This window comes from Apis mellifera, linkage group LG13 (assembly GCF_003254395.2).
Source record: "Apis mellifera strain DH4 linkage group LG13, Amel_HAv3.1, whole genome shotgun sequence".
Lineage (NCBI taxonomy): Eukaryota > Metazoa > Arthropoda > Insecta > Hymenoptera > Apidae > Apis > Apis mellifera.
Window position 1 is genome coordinate 2,865,658 of NC_037650.1, and position 22,685 is coordinate 2,888,342.

General features: G+C 37.4%; 3 protein-coding genes across 19 annotated transcripts; 2 read left to right on the forward strand and 1 right to left on the reverse strand.

Moving 5' to 3' along the window:
* Positions 1-75: 75 nt before the first annotated feature.
* On the reverse strand, positions 76-18,854 carry LOC100578321 (host cell factor 2). 13 transcript variants are annotated; one of them, XR_001705306.2, is made up of 13 exons: positions 18,624-18,832; positions 17,002-17,235; positions 15,705-15,924; positions 15,018-15,615; positions 11,154-11,314; positions 7,500-7,657; positions 5,825-5,981; positions 5,452-5,748; positions 4,150-4,460; positions 3,626-3,984; positions 2,758-3,548; positions 2,469-2,684; positions 76-1,848 (listed from the first exon to the last, which is right to left on the reverse strand). XR_001705306.2 is itself a non-coding variant. In XM_016915715.2 (12 exons), the coding sequence occupies exons 5-11, from the start codon at positions 11,305-11,307 to the stop codon at positions 2,774-2,776; spliced, it is 2,211 nt and encodes a 736-aa protein (XP_016771204.2). In that variant the 5' UTR covers positions 11,308-11,314; positions 15,312-15,615; positions 15,705-15,924; positions 17,002-17,235; positions 18,624-18,832; the 3' UTR covers positions 2,227-2,684; positions 2,758-2,773. The 13 variants fall into 13 exon arrangements, 12 of the variants coding, with proteins under 12 accessions (XP_016771204.2, XP_006557906.2, XP_026300544.1 ...); XM_016915715.2 differs by lacking the exon at positions 76-1,848 and having other exon boundaries at positions 2,227-2,684; positions 15,312-15,615; XM_006557843.3 differs by lacking the exon at positions 76-1,848 and having other exon boundaries at positions 2,227-2,684.
* Positions 16,488-18,601, forward strand: LOC100576994. 4 transcript variants are annotated; one of them, XM_006557840.3, is made up of 7 exons: positions 16,488-17,086; positions 17,164-17,290; positions 17,360-17,455; positions 17,541-17,802; positions 17,882-18,061; positions 18,143-18,288; positions 18,373-18,601. In XM_006557840.3, exons 1-7 carry the CDS (start codon positions 16,843-16,845, stop codon positions 18,530-18,532), a joined length of 1,215 nt encoding a protein of 404 aa, XP_006557903.3. In that variant the 5' UTR covers positions 16,488-16,842; the 3' UTR covers positions 18,533-18,601. The 4 variants fall into 4 exon arrangements, with proteins under 4 accessions (XP_006557903.3, XP_026300547.1, XP_006557904.3 ...); XM_026444762.1 differs by having other exon boundaries at positions 17,610-17,802; XM_006557841.3 differs by having other exon boundaries at positions 17,369-17,455.
* A 71-nt stretch (positions 18,855-18,925) lies between the features above and the next one.
* On the forward strand, positions 18,926-22,607 carry LOC408402 (acetyl-coenzyme A transporter 1). Of its 2 annotated transcripts, XM_006557838.3 has the most exons (9): positions 18,926-19,614; positions 19,674-19,981; positions 20,054-20,343; positions 20,418-20,572; positions 20,632-20,825; positions 20,894-21,078; positions 21,151-21,268; positions 21,374-21,589; positions 21,679-22,034. In XM_006557838.3, exons 2-9 carry the CDS (start codon positions 19,772-19,774, stop codon positions 21,856-21,858), a joined length of 1,548 nt encoding a protein of 515 aa, XP_006557901.1. In that variant the 5' UTR covers positions 18,926-19,614; positions 19,674-19,771; the 3' UTR covers positions 21,859-22,034. The 2 variants fall into 2 exon arrangements, with proteins under 2 accessions (XP_006557901.1, XP_016771212.1); XM_016915723.2 differs by having other exon boundaries at positions 18,926-19,981; positions 21,679-22,607.
* Positions 22,608-22,685: the final 78 nt, after the last annotated feature.

A 22,685-nucleotide genomic window follows, 5' to 3' on the forward strand; every position in this document is an offset into this window, starting at 1 on the left:
TTATTCGTGTCCAGAAAAATATGAGATGCATATATTTGCATGAAGTACAGGCACTCAAATCAGCTACACTGTTACTTTTTTTTTTTTTTTTTTTTTTTTGTTCATTTTGTGAACTGACCCACATCTTCGAGCTTATACTCCAAATCTTGTTTATGAGGCAAGACATTCTAAAGAGAAATATAGGTACATATTTGGCAACGGATATATTTAACGATACGATCATAATTGACTATCAGATTGCATTATTCATGTATAGGACTTAAAATAATATTTACGCGGAAATGTTAATTATTTTAAATATATACTTCTGTTTGGCTTTTACTTTCATTTTAAATCATAAAATTTATTTTCTCGTTAAATTAAGTTGTACGTCGTACGAAATTGATTAAATTTATAGAACTATGAAATTACGAGATAATCGAAAATTTAAAGGCGGTATATATGTATATTTCGTACGATTAATTAATCAATTATAGTTGTTAATTTCTTGTCAAAATGGGAGAACAATTATGTATATAATGCAAAAAAATATCGTGGATAATATTATACATATTGAAAATGAATAAATATTAGACTAAAAAATTCTAGGAAAGAAATAACATTACGAAACATTTATCTTAACGTTTGTACAATGATTGTGAAATGTAAAATTGACTAGTGCTACGAATGGAAAACATTGATTTTTTTTTTTCGGGTGCTTGCGGCCTCTAGCTGAATATTATCAAAAAATATAATATTGTTAAACAAAGTTGTGTTTTAATTTCAACAAAGAATACTTATATACATTTATATAATAATATGTACATATTGCACATGCCCTTACTAAATCCTAAACACAGTTTTATCATTATAAAATATTCTACAGAAATTAACATTTTAGGACAGATAAATTTTTCCATTCTTATGTTTCTTCTTTCTGTATGAAATGAATATTAAAATTATTACGAATACAAAATGTTTTAATATTCAGCCTATGAGGTTCCACGTTGACCTTTGCTACTATATGGATGGATTACATGTATTGGGCCTTTGTGGGCATAAAAATTCTACATGAACAAGAGATCTTCCATCGTATTTTACCATTTTCTTCGCTTATGATATATCTATCAGATCTATGATACGCTAGCATCATAAATAGCAGTCATAGTTAGAGACTTTTGACTTCATTGATTCTTTTGTTTTATACATATTCCCTATAATATTTTTAGAACACAATTTTTTTTTTTTTTTTACTTTTACACGATTGTACGTTTCGCGCGTTAGAAATATCTCGTTTCGTGATGAAGTTAAAACGAAAATCAATCGTACTAGTTTTCATTTCATAATTATTTCTAGATTTTAGTCCAGTCTGCAGATTATCGACGAGAAAATCCCACTTAAAATTTATCTATCTTCTTATAAAAAATCTAATTTTTATCGAATATAATTGAAACGTACTTTTAATTATTCACATTGGGCACAATCACACATCGATTTCCATTAATATTCAGAATGTTTTAAACGTCAAACGTTACACGTCGAGCTTATTACATTTTAATTTCTATTTTCTATGCATATCGTGTTCACAGTCGATGGCAGTTAAGCGCAGATCAGGCGAGTCTTTTGATGTTATCTCTCAATTTTCGAATCAAAAAATTAATAATTTAAATAATCTATCACACGTATTACTCGCTATAATATGAAAAATTGTATCACGTACAATATAATAAACGTGGATTTAAAGTTTCGATCTTATCATAATTCTTATAAGATGCTACGTATACCCACTTAAGATTGAAAGGGCGCAGTCGTGGACAAATGATTGCACATTTCGCTCGTTTGACTTGCGCTTTGGTATTAACATTTGCTCTGTAAATTAAATAATAGAACAATCATTGTTAAAGAATCGATTCAATATTTTGCGGTTTCATTCATTGATTTAAAAATATGATTATTATTACAATTATTTTAAAATGCAAGTGTAAAAAGCAAAGTAAAGAGAAAAAAATCAATGAATTAAATTTCAATTCATAATACATACTATTATTATCTGCATACAGATAATAATCAATAATCACGCGTATGTTATATCATTTAAGAGAATTATATCACTAATATTGGTATTTATTTAACGATATAGTATTCAAATATATTTATTCAAAAGAAAAAAGAGAGAAAATTACTTGAACATCATTTTTAAAATTACTTTATAACATAATATTTTTTAATTTAATATAACGATAATTAGAAAAAGAAGAAAAATAATTTAAAGAAAATAACTGTGGAATAATAATAATAATATATTATCTGACGTTGTAAACTCGAATAAGTAATTACTTACATTCTAATCACATTTCACATATTGCACTGTATATTAATTATATACTTTCCGATATAATATCGATTACTTAAAAGAGTCGAATACTATTTGTAAAAAAATGACTAGAAAAATGGACTTGACAGGACTTTTGAAGTAAAGTGCGTATTACCTGAACAGACGCGTTGTATTCAACGATAAATATATTGATATAGAAAACTAGAAAAGCCCTCTTTCTACGAGCTAAACGTGATTAATTGCAATGATATAACATTTGGCAATTAAGAAAAGTGCATTTATCGATTCTCTTCCTCTTCTCCTTCTTCTTCTTCTTCTTTCATAACATTTTAAAACACAATGGGAGGGAAAATGTTTCTTCGACGGAAATCTTTAAGAGAAATATTAAATAAGATTAATAAAAAAAGAAAAGAAAAATATAAAACGAAATCAACCGAACGTACTTATCATTCATTTTCTTTAAAAGATGTGTGGCGCTAATTGCAATTTCCACAATGAAACGGGCCTCGCGAACACGGTCACCTGTCCCTTTTCCTTCCCTCCAACTAAGAACACGTAAAGGGGCGCTGGTCCGTACGAAGGTGTCTCCGACTCTTCGATCGCGGCTACTTTCGCCCTCTGCCTTTCGGCCCTCGACGCGCTCACCGCTCTTCTAGACGGTGAGCCTAACGGTAAACTTTTCGGCGGTGCCCTCGGCACTCTCTTGATTTCTTGAAGCTCCAACAGTTCCGCGAACGTCTGCGACGCGGATCTTCCCGGCTCGTCCTCTAAAACACTGTCCGGTGGGCTGTTCAACAGTTTCGCGTACTTCCCATCTTGAGGTTGCTGCTGTTGCTGATGCTGCTGATGCTGCTGCTGTTGCTGCTGCTGATTGTGATGCTGATGATGGTGATGATTCTTCGTCTCATCGAGCCCGAGGTAATTCGGATTGCAAAATCCGAATTGGCCCTCGCGTATCGTGGATGGCGTAGCCATGGGCCGATACTGCTTGCCCTTCCGTCCCGACGGCCAATCGTCGTCGGCCAGGGGATCCCCGGGACTTCTCGCCTCTATGCTCGCGTAATCCGACGTCGACTCCTCGCCCTCCTCCAGATCGGCGAAACGGACCGAAGCCGAGGTGGGAATTTTCGAGGTGGTCGGCGTCTTCGGCGTTTGAAGGGCGGCCTCGTAGAGGTGGGAGCTGTAACTCTCGCCCCGCGTCGGTTGGCAAGCTTGGTGCACGGCCGCGAAATCTCTGGAGAAAATTCGCCAGAAAGAAAAATTCTCCATCTCTGCTATTTCTCTCTCGCGGATACGCAATAATACTCTCACCGTTTCTCCTCTTGCACTTCGATCAACCTCGATGTAGGAGGTTCCGTTCGCTCCTCGTTGTCGCTGTTCTCGTCCAGGTCGACGAACACCAGCCTTGCCGCCTCCACGGGGGTGAGAACGGGGGTGGGTAAGGTCAACGCGCGGAAATTCGGCACCGAGATAGGATCTCTGGTCATGCCGGTGTTGCTGGGAGGATTGTTCCCGGTTGTACCAGCGTCCGCGTTCCTCGACGCGGAACCCTCCCCCGCCGGCTTCTGCCTTCGACGGGCAAGCGTGTTGGCGCTTCGCGACTTCACCATCCCCGTGGACGGCTCGCAAACTTCCGAGTCCACTTGCTGAAACGGATAATACGTACTCGCCTGCAGGCAGGCTTGTATTTGTCACATGCGTTTCGTGTGTGCGTGTGAAAAAAACTAGTGGAGGTGCATTCATGTAATTTGAATAACAATAATAGAAGAGTAATAAAGAAAATAATAGATAATAAAGAAGAAAATTGTATTTCGTTTCTATTGTACTATTATTACCTCTTGAGGACTTTCCTCGTTATCGTCCTGCCCGCTCAAGACGGAATAGCTGCACTTGGTCGGGTGGCTCAACCGGGACAGGTTGATTTGTGACAATTTAGAAATCTCCTTGAGGAAGCTCGGCCTGGCTGGCGCCTCGTTAGGCGATATCCTGTTGTTGCACAGCCTGGTCCTTTGACTCTTCGGCTTCGGCTTCGTATTATCGATATTGGCCCCTCTGATCAACAACTCGGAAACAGCCAACGCCACGCTCTCCGCTCTTGGCTGGGGTTTAGGCCCTGGCACTGATAATTTCTCCCACGTTTCCGTACCTTTCAATAAATTTTTAATCTCGTATCATTTCCACGATCTTTTGTTTTGCACACGATTGGGTTGGCAACTAAGTAATTGCGGATTTCAGTTGAAGTTGATGACGATTCGGATCGTCACAGTACAACTCGTGAGATTGCAGAGAAGCTTCATGTATCGCATACATGCATTGAAAACCACTTAAAACAACTTGGCTATGTTCAAAAACTCGATACATGGGTTCCTCATGAACTGAAAGAAAAGCATTTAACGCAACGCATTAACAGCTGCGATTTGCTAAAGAAACGTAATGAAAATGATCCATTTTTAAAACGACCGATAACTGGCGATGAAAAATGGGTTGTTTACAACAATATCAAGCGGAAAAGATCGTGGAACAGGCCACGTGAACCAGCTCAAACAACATCAAAAGCTGGTATTCGTCGAAAGAAGGTTTTGTTATCAGTTTGGTGGGATTACAAAGGAATTGTCTATTTTGAACTCTTACCCAACCGAACGATCAATTCTGTCGTCTACATCGAACAACTAATGAAATTAAACAATACAGTTGAAGAAAAGCGGTCCGAATTGACAAATCGAAAAGGTGTTATATTCCATCATGACGATGCAAGACCATACATCTTTGGTCACTCGGCAAAAATTATTGGAGCTTGGTTGGGATGTTTTGCCACATCCACCATATAGTCCTGACCTTGCACCATCCGATTACTTTTTGTTTCGATCTTTACAAAACTCCTTGAATGGTAAAAACTTCAATAACGATGATGATATCAAATCGTACCTGATTCAGTTTTTTGCTAATAAAAACCACAAGTTTTATGAACGTGGGATTATGATGCTGTCTGAAAGATGGCGAAAGGTCATTGAGATCAAAATGGGCAACACATTACAGAATAAAATTATTTAGTTCCATGAAAAAAATTGTCTTTGATTTTCTAAAAAAAAATTTGCAATTACTCAGTTGCCAACCCAATAATTTATGATAATTTTTACCGAAATGAAACCTCCAGAGTTCGTTCGTGGCCAGACCACCGCTCTCCCCGCCGAAAATCAGCATGCAACTGGGTAGCCTGCAGGCAGCGTGGCCGTGGAGGGGGCCAGGTCCCGGTTTGTTCCTTAACAGGCACCAAGAGGCAGTGTTCACGTCCCATCTCCAGCAATCGCTTCTCTCCTGCAGGTCGGTCATTCCGCCGTAAATGTACATCGCGTCACCGTGCAACACCGCCGAGTGTTTGTGCCTCGCAGCTGGCCCACTCTCGCTCGAGGATAAAAGGTGCCAGGATTCCGTCTCTGAAACATCGACACGAGAAGAAGACATTGACGTCGAAATCGTGGAAGATTTTTCTTCTCTTCTTCTTCTTTTTACCGAAATGAAATGCCCACAATTCCGGGGAGCTGCCGCGTAAATCCTGATAACCGCCGTAAATGAGCATCTGGCCACGATGGACCAACGCGGTGTGACCTCTTCGACCCCTTGGAACGGCGCAACCTCGTTGCGCCCTCACCTTCCTCCACGCGTTGGTCTGCAAGCATGGAAGAACATTGAAGATCATGGATCATTTAATAATATAAAACAATAGATAATTTTCGAGATCAGTTGTTTAAGTTGTTTCGATTCTTAAATTTTATTCTCGATTCGATTCCACTCTCGAAGATGATTCGAGAGGAAGCGTGCAAAGCTGTCGCATCGATCTATTATTATTAAACACTTCACCTTGAAAAAAAAAAAAAAATGAAAAGATGTAGGACATTACATATCGTGAGTGACGCACGATTCGTTGGAGAAAGGGAGGAAAATAGCCGATATTATGGAAGGCAGGAGAATAATGAGGGGGATCCGTGAATTATACAATATTTCTGAAATAGGCAATCAGCCGGCCTTTTTTAATCCCGAGTCGGTCAACCGCGTTTGGCCGCGCCGTTTCAACGAGGGAAAAAAGAAATATGCGTTGGGTTCTAGCCATCTTACCTGCGAAAGGAAAAGAGTGAGAAGGAAGGCGTACAAGGGTGCTGAAAGTAATTACGTAACTCGAAGTACGTGCCTAAAGTTGATAGGCCACTTGCTACCCCTATATTACACGAGAGAGAGTGGAATACTAGTTAAATCCACCTTCGACGTTCGAAACGCTTGGCGAGATTTGGAAACCAGAGTTTAATTTTCGAAAAAAAAGATGAAGAAAAGACTTGGATACGATTCTTTCCCCTTCCACGGGGCTCGAAGGGAAGAGGAAGGGAAAGAGAGGAAACCGCGAGGCGACCCCTCCTTGGCTTAACCAATCGGGTTTGCCGGGCGCATTCGTAACGCGGATTTCAATAATACATTACGAGGAGACAAGCGGGGCGGGGAATGTCCCCGTGCATGTCACGGTTCAACGAGCAAAAATGCGGAGGAGCGAAGTAAAGTAACCATGGCGACCGAGGAAAGAAAGAAAAAAAAAGTTTAGATCGCGATCGTGGAAAAATTAAAACAAATTTATAAGAAATCGCATAAGATTCCTTTTCATACATTTTTCCGTCGAAAGAAAGATACGATAAACTGTTAATGCGAGGAAATACCGATCTCCTCGCGCGTGAAGCCTGGTTCTATCAATTTTTAATGATCGTATGGGTAGAGAGAAACCCTTGGGAGACGTTCAATCACGAGGGAGAGGTGTTGACACCGGTTAGTCATCGAAAATTGCTTCGATCAGAGAAAAGAGTGATAAAGAATTGAGAGTGAGGAGCAATCGGAGCAAATAAAAGCAATCAGATTTTTCGAAAGCAGATGAGAAGAATAATTTTCTTAATTTTAATCTGTGACGAGAAGCATCGAGGCAAGATATTGTCAATCAGGGCGAAAGGGGTGTGCATTTACCCTCGGGGCCCACCCTTACTTTCCTAAATCGAATCGGTTAAATTCGGACGGGACGAAAATTTAACCGAAGGAGAAGAGTTTTGCAATCTCAAAGGACGGAATGGTGCGTCTTGACGACGGGGAGGGCGACGCATGCGAGCTTGTTGAGGAGGAAGGGGGGAAGGTTTGGCCTTAGGCGATACGTTACCTTGACATTGTAGACCCAAAGCGGCGTTTCCGTGCCCGCGGAAAATCCGAGCTCGCCCCCAAAGATATAAAGGCAATCCTTGTAAGCTACCGCGCTGTGCTCCTGAAGTGCCGGCGGCCTTTCCCCACCAGGATGCAATTCCTCCCATTTACTGTCGGCTGGGAAAAGAAAATAGAAGAAAGGGTTAACAACACGCGTCGACTCGTTATCCCAAAACGGTTTTCATACAACCCAGACGCGGTGATCTCCCTTTGCGAGGGAGATCGAGTCGAGGACGTAAACGGGATTTATGCAGCCTCGCTTTTCCTCTTTCCCGAGTTGTTATACGCGCAGAGAGGGATGAAGTCGCGCGGTTAAAAAAAAAAAAAGAAAAAATACCAGCCAGAGATCGCGTGTCTACACGCGCAGAGGTGTAACTTCGTTCAACGAACACGTAGTTTTTATTCTAATACGCGTTTTAATTATTCCCTCGATACGTTGGATTCATACTTCTATTCGATGATAATACTTGTAAATCTTTATTTTTTTGAGAGTATTTTCAGAAATAATGGAAGATGATGGAACTTTTTTTCATTCGATAATAATCCTTGTAAACCTTTATTTTTTTGAAAGCATCTTCGAAAGTAATGGAAGATGATGAAACTTTCTTCCACTTGACAATAATCCTTGTAATAACTTATTTTTTTTTAGAGATCTTTGGAAAAAGTGAAAGTGGAAGAGCACGAAACTGAACTTCCTTTCATTCGGCAATAAAACTTTATTTTTTTATCTTTAAAAGGATATGGAAGAAGATGAAACTTCCTTCCATTTGACAATTCTTATTTTTGACAGTAAACCCTTATTTTTTTGAGAACATCTTCGAAAGAAGGAAGAAGAAGCTGGAATTTCCTTCTATTCGACATTAATCTTTGTAAATCTTTATTTTTTGAAAGCATCTTCGAAAAAAAGTGGAAAATGATGAAACTTCCTCCTAGTCGACATTAATCCTTGTAAACCTTTATTTTTTTGAGATCATCTTCGAAAAAAGAAGATGAAACTTCCTTCTACTCGACAATAATCCTTGTAAACCCTTATTTTTTGAGAAATCTTCGAAAGAAGGTGGAAGTAGAAGAGCACGATGAAATTGAACTTCCTTTCACTCGACAATAAACCTTTATTATTTTGAGAGCATCTTCGAAAGGATGTGGAAGATGATGAAACTTCCTTCCTCCACTCGACATTAATCCTTGTAAACCATTATTTTTTTTTTAGAGATCTTCGAAAAAAAATAAAAGAAGCTGGAACTTTCTTCCATTCACCAATAATCCTTGTAAACCTTATTTTTTTTTTTAAAGATCTTACAAAAAAGATAAAAGAAACTGGAACTTCCTTCCACTCGTCAATAATCTTTGTAAACCTTTATTTTTTTTGAGAACATTTTTAGAAATAGTGGAAGATGATGAAATTTCCTTCCACTCGACATTAATCCTCGTAAACCTTATTTTTTCTTAAAGATCTTCGAAAGAAGATAGAAGAAGCTGGAGCTTCCTTCCACTCCAATAATCTTTGTAAACCTTTATTTTTTTGAGAACATTTTTAGAAATAGTGGAAGATGATGAAATTTCCTTTCACTATTAATTATTTTTGACATTAATCTTTGTAAACTCTTATTTTTTTTAAAGATCTTAAGAAAGAAGATAGAAGAAGCTGAAACTTCCTTCCACTCGCCAATAATCCTTGTAAACCTTTATTTTTTTGAGAACATTTTTAGAAATAGTGGAAGATGATGAAATTTCTTTCCACTCGACAATAATCCTTGTAAACCCTTATTTTTTTTAAAGATGTTCGAAAAAAGATAAAAGAAGCTGGAACTTTCTTCCAATAATCCTTGTAAATCTTTATTTTGTTGAGAGAATCTTAGTAAGAAGATGGAAGAAGGTAGAATTGGAATAGCAGGTGAGTCGTATCGGGGAGCAACGTTGCGCAAAATTAAAGGCAAGGGAGGAGACAGACACACGCGAGAAGAGAAGTCTCTAAGGGTTATGTACCACTGTACCCAGAAAATCTTTTACGAACACGGTAAATCACACTTTCACCCCGCCCCGTCGATCTGCCTCTCTGAAATAAATCCTCCAAGCTTTCGTTCGGGGCTTCTTGAGAAACGGAGAAGAACTGAATGAATGAGAGAGAGAGAACAGGTTCGAGGGAGGAGGATTAAACGTAAGCAGTGTCAAGGACGCGGAGAAACGACGAGTTCGAGAGACACCAACGAATAATTAATAATCTCCTAGCGAAATTTTTTTTCTTCTTAAAATCTTTACTTAAAAAAAAAAAGGAGAAGGAAAGAAATCGAATAAATCTGAATTCGTTTAAAAACCTTGCTCCTTCATCGGATGGAAGAACGGACGACTCTTCTTTACCCTTCGAAAGTTTTACGAAAAGGGACGCTCCCCTAATCTGGTCGGTGAAAAAAAATAAAGGAAATCAACGGCGCATGAAGTTGTAATCGTAACATGGAAGCAAGCACTTTTTCTAAAATCGAGAGAAATATTTTTTTTTCACCGAGCCACGGATAACTTTCGTGCGGAGGAACGTGCTCGGGAACAAAGAGCGTGAAATTTACATAAGAGTCATAATGCGCTGGGTGAAGTGGTTGCAGTGTCTTCCTTAGACTGCCGCTAAAGATGCCCGATATTGATTACGAGCAAACGTGTCGTATCTAGAAGCTGGAGGAAAAAGGAGAAGAGGCAAGTGAGCCCCTTTTGTCTCAGCGAAAGTGCTGTTCACGGAAGAAAACTATGCTACGAAGAGAAAGAAGCTCGATTAGATACGCAAATAATAGAATTAATTGAAATCGTAGCCACGATTCATTGTCCAAATTTAACGAAACTCTGTTCGAGAATTAAACGTCGGTCACGGAGGGTCGAGAGAGCGAAAAGATGAAGCGCTCTCGCGGTCGCAAATAATACTTTCGCGAGACCAAAGTACATACATATATATATATCGTGCTTTTAAAAGGGGTTCTTGGATAGTATTTTGCCCCCCCGAGAGACAACCCTATCCATACACACACCGCTTTAATATTCACCCAAACTTGTGCTCGAACAATCCACGCTGATGAATAGGGCATCTCGAAGCCGCGAGTTCAAACATTGCAAATTCTGTTCCCTGCCTGCCCCATCCGCTTCGTAATATCGAATCGTAACGAGCTTCCGCCTTTCCTATTTCAATAACGATTCAAAATAGTTTCCCTGAACGAGGTGGAGAATTTAAAAAAAAAAAATCCCTCTGCAATTTTCGCCAATAGATTTCATCGAAAACAGGGGAGTACACTACGGGGAATAAACGTTTACAGAGCGTTGCCAAATCGAGACTTGGCCAGATTCAACGATCCTTAAGGGAGCTGGAAAAAAAGAAATGCTGATATCCTCTGGAACGAATTATCGAACCGTGGAACACAGGTATGTAATCGTGGACGTTGGCTTTAATAATGGCGTGTTATTGATCAGACTGAACCCCGTTTAAATTCCGTCGCGCACCCTCTCCGTCCGCCGAGAGGGTGGCGCGATGGCCACCGAGATGTTGTTACGCATCGTGTTATCAATTCCTTTCTGGCGCTCAATTTTTTTTTCAACGGCTTCGAAAAGAGGAGGGAGGGGAATAATTATCACTCACCGAGGCTGTATCGCCAAAGATCCTTGAGGGGAAGATTGCCGTTCCGTCCTCCGAGGAGGTATACGTGGCCGGAGAGCAGAGTGGCGCTGTGCTTGCTTCTGGAGGGTGGCGCGGGCCCGTTCTCGCTGCCCGCCGCGGTGACCGAGCTCCACATTTTCCCCCTGCGACAGAAAAAAAATCTCCAGGTTAGTTTCAACGAAGATGTCGGGACGATTAATTAAATAATCCGAGCCGAGGAAAATTAAGAACAATCGAAATACAATCCTTAAACGTATCAACGGTGCTCGAGATTCGATTACCGTAGCTTCGAAATCGAGTTTCGGGTAAACGAATGCACCCTCGCGCGCCCCAAACACGCGTACGCAAATAGGTGGTCCGGGAAGGCAATATGCTAGGTAGACGCTCCTCCTCGATACAAATGGGATTCCGCACGCTCTGCATGGTGTACAGCACAGGGAGGGAAATCTCGAAGGGGGAGTGGCGTGAAAAAGCCGGGGAAATATTTTTAAAAATTACGAACATTTTCAACGTCTCGTCGAAGAATAGCGAAGTACTTGTTTCAGTTTTGGGCGGTTTATTGGATTCAAACGTATGGAAATGCAACAATCCCCTCCCCTCCTCCTGTCATGTGTTTACAAACGTATGGAGAAGCTTTGATTGAATATTTCACACTTTGTCAAATGGAAACTCGTTCAATATTCTTCCATCCAACTTTACGGAATTTGTAGGATTGCAGAGAATAAGAAGATTACAAGAATTATTCATCGAAGATATATTGTTCCTCTCTTTGAAAAATCTACTCTCGAATTAAATTCAAAGATAAATTCTATCGAGAAGAGTATTTTTCTCTCACATTCCCTATTGTTCCACGATATTCCATCGACTCTTCGAGCGTTTCCTTTCTTCGAACCTCCCCTTCGAACGGAAACCGGCGCGTTATCGACCGGCGGCGGGAATTTTATTTTTCCCAGCCTCGATATGCCGCGAACGGCAAGATTCGACCAGATTTTGATTCCCCCGTTCCGCTTGAAAGCCTTCCTTCCCTCTCTCTCCCTTCCTCTTTCTGGTTAACTCGAGGGGATGCGTTACCGAAAAGGGAGGGTAGTCAGACAATTTCCTCCGTCTCGCTTCTCTTGATTTCTCTATTGCTCGATGTTCCTTTGCCCGTCGTTCAAGCATCCTTCCCTTCATAGAAGTACGTGCATCCTCCTCTCTTGGAAATGGAAAATCTCTCTCGATTTTCTTTCCTAGCGCGACGAGTAATTGGCCGACGAATGAAGAAACGCGATATTCGAGATCCTGAAAAGCATAGATCCTCCTCGATAGAAAAGGCGGGGATTAAAGAGAGTATTATCGATTATTTCTTCCCCGTGGAGAGAATTTTTCTTCTTCTAGAAAGAATCTGGATGGATATTCCTTCCTTCCTTTCTTCGCGAGTGCATGGTTTTCAATTATGCAGATGACAACGTGTTCCGCGCGAACAAGTTTCTCACTCGCGACAGAATCAAGAATGACTCCTCTCATTACGGTGGATGTGCATGCAAAGAACCACTTTTCCCTCCCTTCGCGTTTCCTTCTTCTTTTCTGTTCACGTTCCAGCGAGCATCGAACTCGAAAAGTCGCGCGGAAAAACTTGGAGAAAAAGGGATGAATATATTCGAAAACGCGATTCGTGAAATGGAATGGATCTCTGGAATGAATTTTTAATTCTATACCATCCTTCTCCTAGCCAACGTTTCTCGTTCCTTTAAAGATTTCCGCGCACGAGGAGGGGTGGAAACGTTCCCTGTCAACATCGCGTCACGATGTAAAACGATGTCCCTACCCTACGCTTTCGCAGGGTATTTTGAACGACACCCACTAGAAACTCTCGAGCGTGTCACTGGTGTCACTTGCGGTAGGATTACCCCACGCATTTCTGCGGACTCTACGTTTGATGATACGAGTCGGCCAAACAATCGGCCTGTAAAGTGTCATCGGTTGATCGTCGTCAATGAGAAACGTTCGCTTCGAAGAATTTGAAAATTGTGCGCGCGAAATGAAACCTTAAAACCTTAAAAATCGCAGATATATAACGTGAATGTGATAATCCTTAATGCTGTATCGGTGTCCCTGAGTCTCGGTTAGGTTTCTATAAATGAAATTAATGCAAACAAAGATTGGAGAAGTGTGTTATGCCGGTTCAGAAGATATTCAGCGACAAGTGGCGAATAACCCCCCTCGGGGAAGAATGCCAAGATTCTTGAGAGAAAAATTGCATCTTCTACTTTTTTTTATTAAATTCACTTCGAGATATAAGTATTTCCAAAGAATTTCATTCGTCAAATTTTAACTTAACTTAAGAGCAGAGCCTGATTATTAAAGAATTGATTTTTTCCCCCCGGAAGGTTAAGGACACTGTAAACCACGTGACTTTGACCCAACCGACTCGACGATTCGCAAATATATATCCAGAAACTTTGTCCTCTCTTCTTAGAAAAAAAAACGTGCTGTAAAACAGTGATAATTTGCATCTGTGACAAATTGCGGGGGAATGAAAGAGATTTTTCGGCTTTTTGCTTCGACCCACGATAATTCTCGAAGAATCCCGCCGAAAAGTATGAGAATAATAAAGAAAGGGAAAAAAGCATCAAGAATTAAGAAGACAATTAATTACACCGTTATATGTTATAGTGGAAGCGCGGTAAAGCCGGAGCGTTAACGCAATTTAACAAGCTTACCTCTCTACTCGGTAAACCTTCTATCCGGTTAGGTTTGGCGAATGCAACTTGTGACCCACATGCAACCGATTAAATGCGACTAAGCCTGTCTTTATGGTGGTAAGAATCATCTGATCTGGGATGCTTATCGGCGATTAACCTTGGCTATTTGCCGGGGAATACATCGTCTAATTGGCAGATGTTGCGAATTTGCGAGATGACGTGGCCCGAGAAATCGTTTTTTTTTCGCCTCGAACGATATATCTTGATGTATTCGCTACTAAAATTCAACCTGTTGTCTTTATTGGCGGCAGTAAGTGACAACGATCGACAGACCGAGTTGTTGTTGATTGTTCCCTTTCATGTCTTTTTATATATAGAGACACTATATAGACGAAACTCATCTAGGCTCATCCTCCAAATTGCCTCGCCGCGACATATTGACCATACTCATTCACTACGCGGTATATATGTATATATTTGCGATGCGATGAATGTTGAAAAAATATTCCCCTCAGACTAGAGATAACACTTGTATCGTTCGAAAATTGCACGTCGATCTTTACTTTGTACAATGATAAATCCTCGACTCGGCTATGACAACTGTCCCTCGTCATTTACGGTCACTGCAACGAACAGAAAACTGGGGATAACGCGCAATGATCGTCGTCCAATATATATATTATTACATATTACGGCTCACCGGACAATGTTCGACAATTCTTCTCGATAATACGACAATTCACCGGGCAAGCTTTCCCACGTTTTCTTGTTGCCATGGATCGAAAGGGGGGAAAAAAAAAAAAAGAGTGTAAGATATGTCACGAGGACGGCACTCTGCGTGCTCGACGTTTCTTCCGTACTGCGTCCGGGTCGAGCACCTACCTCGACGAGTCGTCATCGAGGACTCGACGCAGGCGCCGAAGGGAAATCACCCCCTGTTACCCGCAAACTCCACAGCTTCCATCCCCTCTGAGTTGGTCAAAAGAGGGGGAGGGGAGGTGAACATCCGAGAGTCAAACGTTTTACTGTAGTAACCCCCTACTAGTGACAACGATACATCAGCATGACTATCATCGTGGGAACAATCGTACACGATTAACTTCATTTCGATCAAAGAGGAACGAATATATGTATATATATATGTATTGCTTTTCGCTCTTACGTCGTCGAAGGGACAAATGATAGAATTTCATTCGTGTTTGAAAAGAAGATTGTGTACGGTGTAACGAACGCTGATTTGTTACGCTGGAAAATAGAATTGGATCCGGATTGCGTCTGCAGTAGGTTTAAAACGCAATGTTGATACATGTATGCACGTGGAATATCGTGGATAATGTCTGAGGCTCGTCGATTGGTAAGTTCCGCGCCGTACACGGACGGACTCGTCTCTGACGATAAGTAAATTTCTATAACGGTATGGTGTCGGTCGAGTCGCGCATGCGCCAGCGTCGGTTACCATGGAAACGGGATGCTAGCCACCGCGTGTGAATGCGTATTGATTACTCCACTCTTGTTCCATTCCGCGATCTCTTGGTCCTCGTCGTATCTTCTCTCTTGTCACCCCTCTCGCCCATCTCTGCCTCCTCTTTCTTCGTTTCCTTTTCTCTTTTTTACCTAACGAATCGTCCCGTTCCATCCACGACCTTTCCCTCCTCTTTTTTTCTTCTTCCCTCTAAATTAGCTCCATAATGTCTCTGCGCGTTTTTCAATCCCTTTGCACGGGATACGAATCTCCCTTCTGGCTAGCTTCTCTTCTTTAGCTACAAACGAATTTATAGAAATATTAGATACTTTTATATATATATGTATATATTTCAAATGTTTCGTTCAATTCCAATTCAATCATTACATAATCAATATAAACAAGATGAGATTCACTCAGGAACTACGCTCTTTGTCCATCCAAATCCTTCTCGTTATAAACTGTAGATACTTCCTTTCGTCACAGTTGTAAAATTGTCGTTTCTTTTGTTTCGAACTTGCAAACGATTCACGCACAATAGATGGATAAATTTTGTACCAACAATGTTGTAATGTGGTACCACACACGGTTATTAAGTCGACAGGCACTAAAAATATCCAGGCGGAACAGATTATCCTATTGTGTTTTGTAATGTTGATTATGATTAGAAAAAAAATGAAATATTTTTATTTAAAAAAAGAAAAAAAATATCTTTGAGTCCGTTGAAGTTTAAAAATGACCAACAAATATTTATATTAATTCGTAAATGAGAGTTAAAAAGTTTTGAATAAGGAATAAATTTGAATCTATTTGAATGAAGTTCTTACAATGGCAATCGACATCTGTTCTGAATCTATTTATAAGAATAAAAATATGATCTAACATTATTGTTTATATATGTATGTATAATAGATGTATGTATAATTCTTTTTACAAATAAATCGCTTTCGAGATTTGATCTGCTGTTGCTCTTTCTGTCAAAATGTGAAATTTCACTTAAAACCGCGGCAACAAAGCGAGGTTAATTAAATTCTTAGCGTGACGGTAAAAATGTTGTTGACTTACTGATGACACTTTTATTTTCACCAACAAAAGTGCACATCTTTTGGTCATGCTTCGTGAATTACAGGGACGCAACCGAGTCCATAAAATTTTCATATTGAAAATAATATTTGTTATTGTGATATTAACTATTACTTGCAACGCATAAATGTAGAAATTGAAATAATAAAATTGTAATAAAAATTGTATGTAATAATAAAATTCTCTCTAACGAAATAAAAAAGCTTGTGGAATAATTATATAATATATGGTACATGGAATAACTTTCTGAAATAAAGTAACGACAGGAAGAAAGCTGATACCACTCCTGAAGGGTATAATGCGCGACAATATTCCATGCGTGGCAACTATATAAAAAAGGTGAAACTCGTGGAAAGAACCACTTTTCTTCGTGACTTTGCTTCTTCTCCAAAAACTATTATTATATTATATTATATTATCTAATTAGAGATTCGTTATCATCATGTCGCAATTCATTTGTGCTTTGTTAACGTACAGCGTTATTTGTTGTTCATTAGCGAAAAGTAATGAATTTGTCACGAGTTCCGAATTCGTTAAAAAACAATCCGAAAATAAGTCATTAGCGAATATCGTGCGTAATAAAAATTCTTCCAAATCGTACCTGAATAGCATAGTGTCTGGTAACGAGAAATTTGATCGTTTGGATAAACAATCACGGGCTTCGGATCAACGATCGGAATCGAAAGATAAGTCGACTATTTTTTTTTGGAAATTATTTTTCATCCCGTTTGAATTGCAAGTTGAATTTCGAATTGACGTGCAAGTTCTAGTTGTTGCGGATCCAAATACGGTTCTAATTCATCGATGCGACCCGATTCGTACTACAGTAGAATCCCTGTGGAAAACAATCGATATCCGATTAAATTCGACGAACGTTTACCAATCGACAGGTATTTTTTTTTTTTTTTTCTTTTTAAATGCGATTAATTTAACGAAAAGCTCAAGTCTTACGTCGAAAGAATATCCAGATACGGTTGGCAAACTCAAGGATCATCAGCAGGAAGCACGAAAAGACCCGGAAGTGTATTTTACGAAGGAAGTATAATAGGAGACAGGTAAGCAGTTAGTTTGATATTACCTATAATTCCTTCCAATTTTCTTATATTAATATTTCAAACGGTTAATGCAATTTCACACAAGTATTAGATTTGGTTCACGGCCGAATTACGGAAGCGAAAGTTCACGAAAACCCAATGGTTACGATTCCAGCGTATCTGGAGAATATGGTTATGTTAACAACGGTTACGGAGGATATAGCTTTAACCGGCCAACGAATTATGGAGGATCAGGTAGTAGTTACGGTATTTCAGGAACTTTTGCAAATGGCGAAGAATTCGGACCTGTGGAGCCAAATCATCCAGAAGGACATGCTCCCTCACATCCGAATATTCAAGCGCAAAAGGTGACGATTAAATTTGCAGCCAATTTGTTAGTCCATGTAGTCTTAACGTATTAACATTGATTGTAATCATTTGCGTCAGGCTGTAGCTTTAAAAGCATTGGCAGGTGTTGCATTAATTGGTGCAGCCGCTGCTTTAGCAACGAATCCCGTTCTTCTTCCGCTTGGAGTTGTATCGGGAAGGAGGAAACGATCGAGTGTCAAAGACAAAGATGCTTATATGAATTATATTTTAGCAAACCTAAAAAGTAATATTACCAAGGTGATTTCACAATTTTTGTTTTATTAATTGTTATTTCCAACTATGAATTTCATTTTAATTGTTAATTTTTACGTTAAACAGAAGGAAAATGGAAACGAAACATCTTTGACACCACCATGTATTGCTAGATTTACGTGTGAAATTCAATGGAATTATTGGTTTAATCATAGAAAAGATGTTGATTTTTTTATCGGAAAATTAGCATTGGAACGTCAACTTAACAATTTGTACGTATATATTTGTTCTTTATTTATGATAATTTATAAAAAACAATTTAAAAACTTTGCACGCACGATTTAATATCGTTACAGATTGTTAAATAACATATCTAAAGAACTTGAAAATGTTCGTATTAAAAAATTATTGAAAACAGCAACTATAATTGGTTCGAATGGAGGTAATTGTAACATTCTAACGTGTACACTTATAAAAAATAAAAAAGCTAAAAATTTATCAATTTTTAAATTTTAGAATTTATAGAAAAAATTGTATTTTGATATTAATTAAAATATTTAAAACAATAAAAAAATCATCATGAAAAATAAAAGTATAATTATTTTACCGAACAAAAATGGAAACTTTAATGCGCATGACTGAATAAATGAACAGTAACAAGATAATCAACCGTAAATATATTTTTGATTAAAATTTTCTTCTTATTTTCTCGTGTTAATCAAACAAGCGTAAAGTTTATTTTCTAATATTTTCTAAGTTTATTTTCACAATCTAGGAATTATTAATTAGTTAAATCGTCGAACAAAACTGAAATAAACGTATTCTTATTCTTTCTCCACTATTCCTCACTAATAAAAATGGCGTACTGATCATGCGCATAGCCATCATTTATGTAACTTACATCACAGTACTATGAAATTTTTATAGTCAATGACTTATTCCTTAAATATTATATATTACGTAACTCTTTTGAATATTTTAAATAATATAATCCATTCATTTTTAAAAATATTATTCTAATCTCTTAAAACCCATTGAAGAAATAATTGATTTCTATGAAAATATTATACATGGCATATAAAGGCACATTTTTATGTGAGAAAATAAATTCGTTCAAATGAATTTAGCTACAATATTTTGCTCTTCTATTGAATGATTACATTCAGTAGTAAAGGGTTTACACGTGGCTTTAAGACTGAAAAAGATAAAGTATAACTGACGTGTCCTTAATGAAAAACAACGTGGCATTTATGAGCCATTACAAATTTTTTTTCAATGATACCTCGCTAACTCAATGAAAGCGAAACAGTTTGAGATGCTGTTCGTCACTTGTTGTTCGTAACATAATTATAAGATATTTAAAAGTATTTATTTTTTATGAAAATCTCATCTGTCAATTTCTCATATAAGCATACATTTCGTTTTTGTATATGTTATACAAATAAAATTAAGGTTATATTGGCAATGACCACGTCAATGATAATACATTTGTAATAAGATACATTAATAATTAATTTTATCATCACGTGAGTGGTTCTTCCGTTTAGAAATGTTTATGTTGATTGATCAAAGAATCTACGCTGAAGTATTTTAGGATGGTATGTTATAATATAATTACCATCTAACAAGATGCTTGATAACATTGTTAAAAATTTAGTTAAGGATTAAAAATTTAACCTTCGCATAAAGAATCTATTTCGTTGGAAAATAAAGAAAAGTGTTCGAGATCATCGTTGATCTCTTATATCGTTCTCCATGGGTACTAGAAGAAAAATGGAAAAGGACGACAAACTGGAAGATGGTGTTCACGAATCGAATCACGTACATGAACGTTCCGATTTACGAGGTGACGAGACTAACATAGCTATTCTTTTATTTTTATATCTGTTACAAGGAATACCATTGGGCTTATGCGGTTCTATTCCTATGTTACTTCAGAACAGAAATGTTTCATATCGTCAACAGGTAATTCATAATGTTTATAGAATTGTTTCAAATGACAGAAATGATATCATATGAATATTATTTTATCATTAGGCTGAATTTAGTTTTGTCCAATGGCCTTTTTCTCTGAAACTATTTTGGGCACCAATAGTAGATTCTGTATTTTCTCAAAAATTTGGAAGAAGAAAAACATGGTTAATTCCAACGCAATATTTAATGGGTTTTTCTATGCTATTATTATCTAGCCATGTAGATCAATGGTTGGGTAATGAAACTTCAAAACCAAACATAGGAATGTTGACCATAATATTTTTTGCTCTAAATGTATTAGCTGCAACTCAAGATATTGTTGTAGATGGTTGGGCACTCACTATGTTAAAAAGGTATAAATATAATTTACAATTAAGATGTTAATATATATATTGTTTCAATAAAATTCTATATTTTTTTGTTTTAGATGTAATGTGGGATATGCATCAACATGTAATAGCGTAGGACAAACTGCTGGATATTTCATTGGTTATGTATTTTTTATAGCATTAGAATCTGCAGAATTTTGTAATACTTACTTAAGATCCACTCCTTCTAACAAAGGCATCTTGACCCTGCCTGGTAAATTAATTTAAAGTATATTAAAAAATTGACAATTGTTTTATTAATCTTTTTTGTAGATGTTCTTTATTTCTGGGGTTGGATATTTGTAATTACAACCACTTTAGTTGCATTGTTTAAACACGAAGATTCAGAAAAAATGCATAAAGATGGAGAACTAAATACAGATGTCAAACATGCTTACAGATTATTATGGAACATTGTTAAATTACCATCTATAAAAATTATCATTGTATTTTTGTTAACTGCCAAGGTTAGTAAATAATATAATACAATATAATTTAAACTTTTTTGATATTAATTTGTTTATACCAATTACAGATAGGGTTTTCTGCTTGTGATGCTGTAACAGGTTTAAAATTGGTAGAAGCTGGTATACCAAAGGAAAAGTTTGCTCTTATGGCTGTGCCTATGATACCTTTACAAATATTACTACCATTAGCAATTTCAAAATATACAGTAGGTCCAAGACCTATGGATGTATACATAAGAGCTATGCCTTATAGGTGATTAAAAAAATATGTATTTAGATTAAATAAATAAATAAATACGATAAATATTTATAATCAATCTTACAGGTTAGCTTTTGGACTTGTAGCAGCATTTTTAGTATGGTTAACACCATATGTTGTAACAGGGGGACAAGTTCCAGCTTATTATTTCATACTTTTAATAAGTCTATATATGATACATCAGGTGAAATATCGAAATAATAAAATGAACACGGGAATAAAACATAATATAAATTAATAAATTCATTTATGTTACTTTTGTTTTTTCTTTTTTTTTTTTTTTTTTCAGATTTTCACAAGTAGTATGTTTGTGGCATCAATGGCATTTTTCGCAAAAATTAGCGATCCAGCAGTCGGTGGTACTTACATGACATTATTAAATACTTTATCTAATCTTGGAGGTAATTGGCCAGCAACTGCAGCTCTTTGGTTTGTTGATCCGTTAACGTTTCGACAATGCAGCACCGATTCCTCGAATGACTGTAGCACAATTTCGGAAAGAGAGGTTGGTATTAATATTAAATACACTTTTTGACGTAATATAAATAATTACTTATAAAACACGTTTGAGAATATAAAAATTTCCTTTTTCAGTTTTGCACGAACACGCACAATGGTATTTGCAATATGAACTTTGATGGATATTACATAGAGAGTATTTTGTGCCTAATAATAGGATTTGCTTGGTTAAGGTGGGGTCGACGAAAAATGGATTTGTTACAGACAAGACCGATATCAGCTTGGAAAGTTATTCTTTCAAAGCAGAATAGATAACAGTATTGAATCCATTTTGCAACTTGTTGATACGGTACCTGTAATTATTAAGAAATTGTACAAATTAAATTTGAGTATGTACATTGATCGCGTGTGCCCGGGTCTATTTCCCGCACGTTTATCAAGTGTTCCAATTTTATGAATGCAATATGGACTGAACAATTTTTCCAATTTCACTTTTTTGCCTTCTTTTTCTCTCTTTCTCTCTTTCTCTCTCTTTACTCTTTCTCTCTCTCATTCTCTCTCTCTTTCTCTCTTTCTCTCTTTTTTTAATTATTTGTTGTGCTATTTTTTTCCCCGGTGTAACACGTAATGAAAAAAAAGCGATACTTGTCGCAAAATTTGATACGAAAAATTTTTACAACATCTTTTCATATAGTAGCACAAAAACAATGTTACAAGAACAAGTACTGCATTTGCTTAAACATTTATAACTTTAATTATAGCATGTCGTTTATGTCACAGTAGCATTCCATTCTTTATATATCACGTCTTACATAGACATGCCAAGAATAAAAGTATATCTTTTTTTTTTTTTTTTTTTTATCTATCTCCTTATCTTCTGCGATGAAGGTTAGCAATTTTTAGTTACAATGTAATATGCAATATGTTGCACTGGTGTACTGCATATTTATAGTTGCTATTGGGTTTAAATAACTTAACAAAAAAAAAAAAAAAATTGACGTTCGCAGTGCTTGTAAATCATTATGTACGAGTACATAATGTTTAATAAAAGTTTTCCATACGAATTATTTTATTTTACCCTTATTAATATCTGTTGAATTTGTGGCATTGACAAATATAGGAATGACAAAAAGAAATATTTC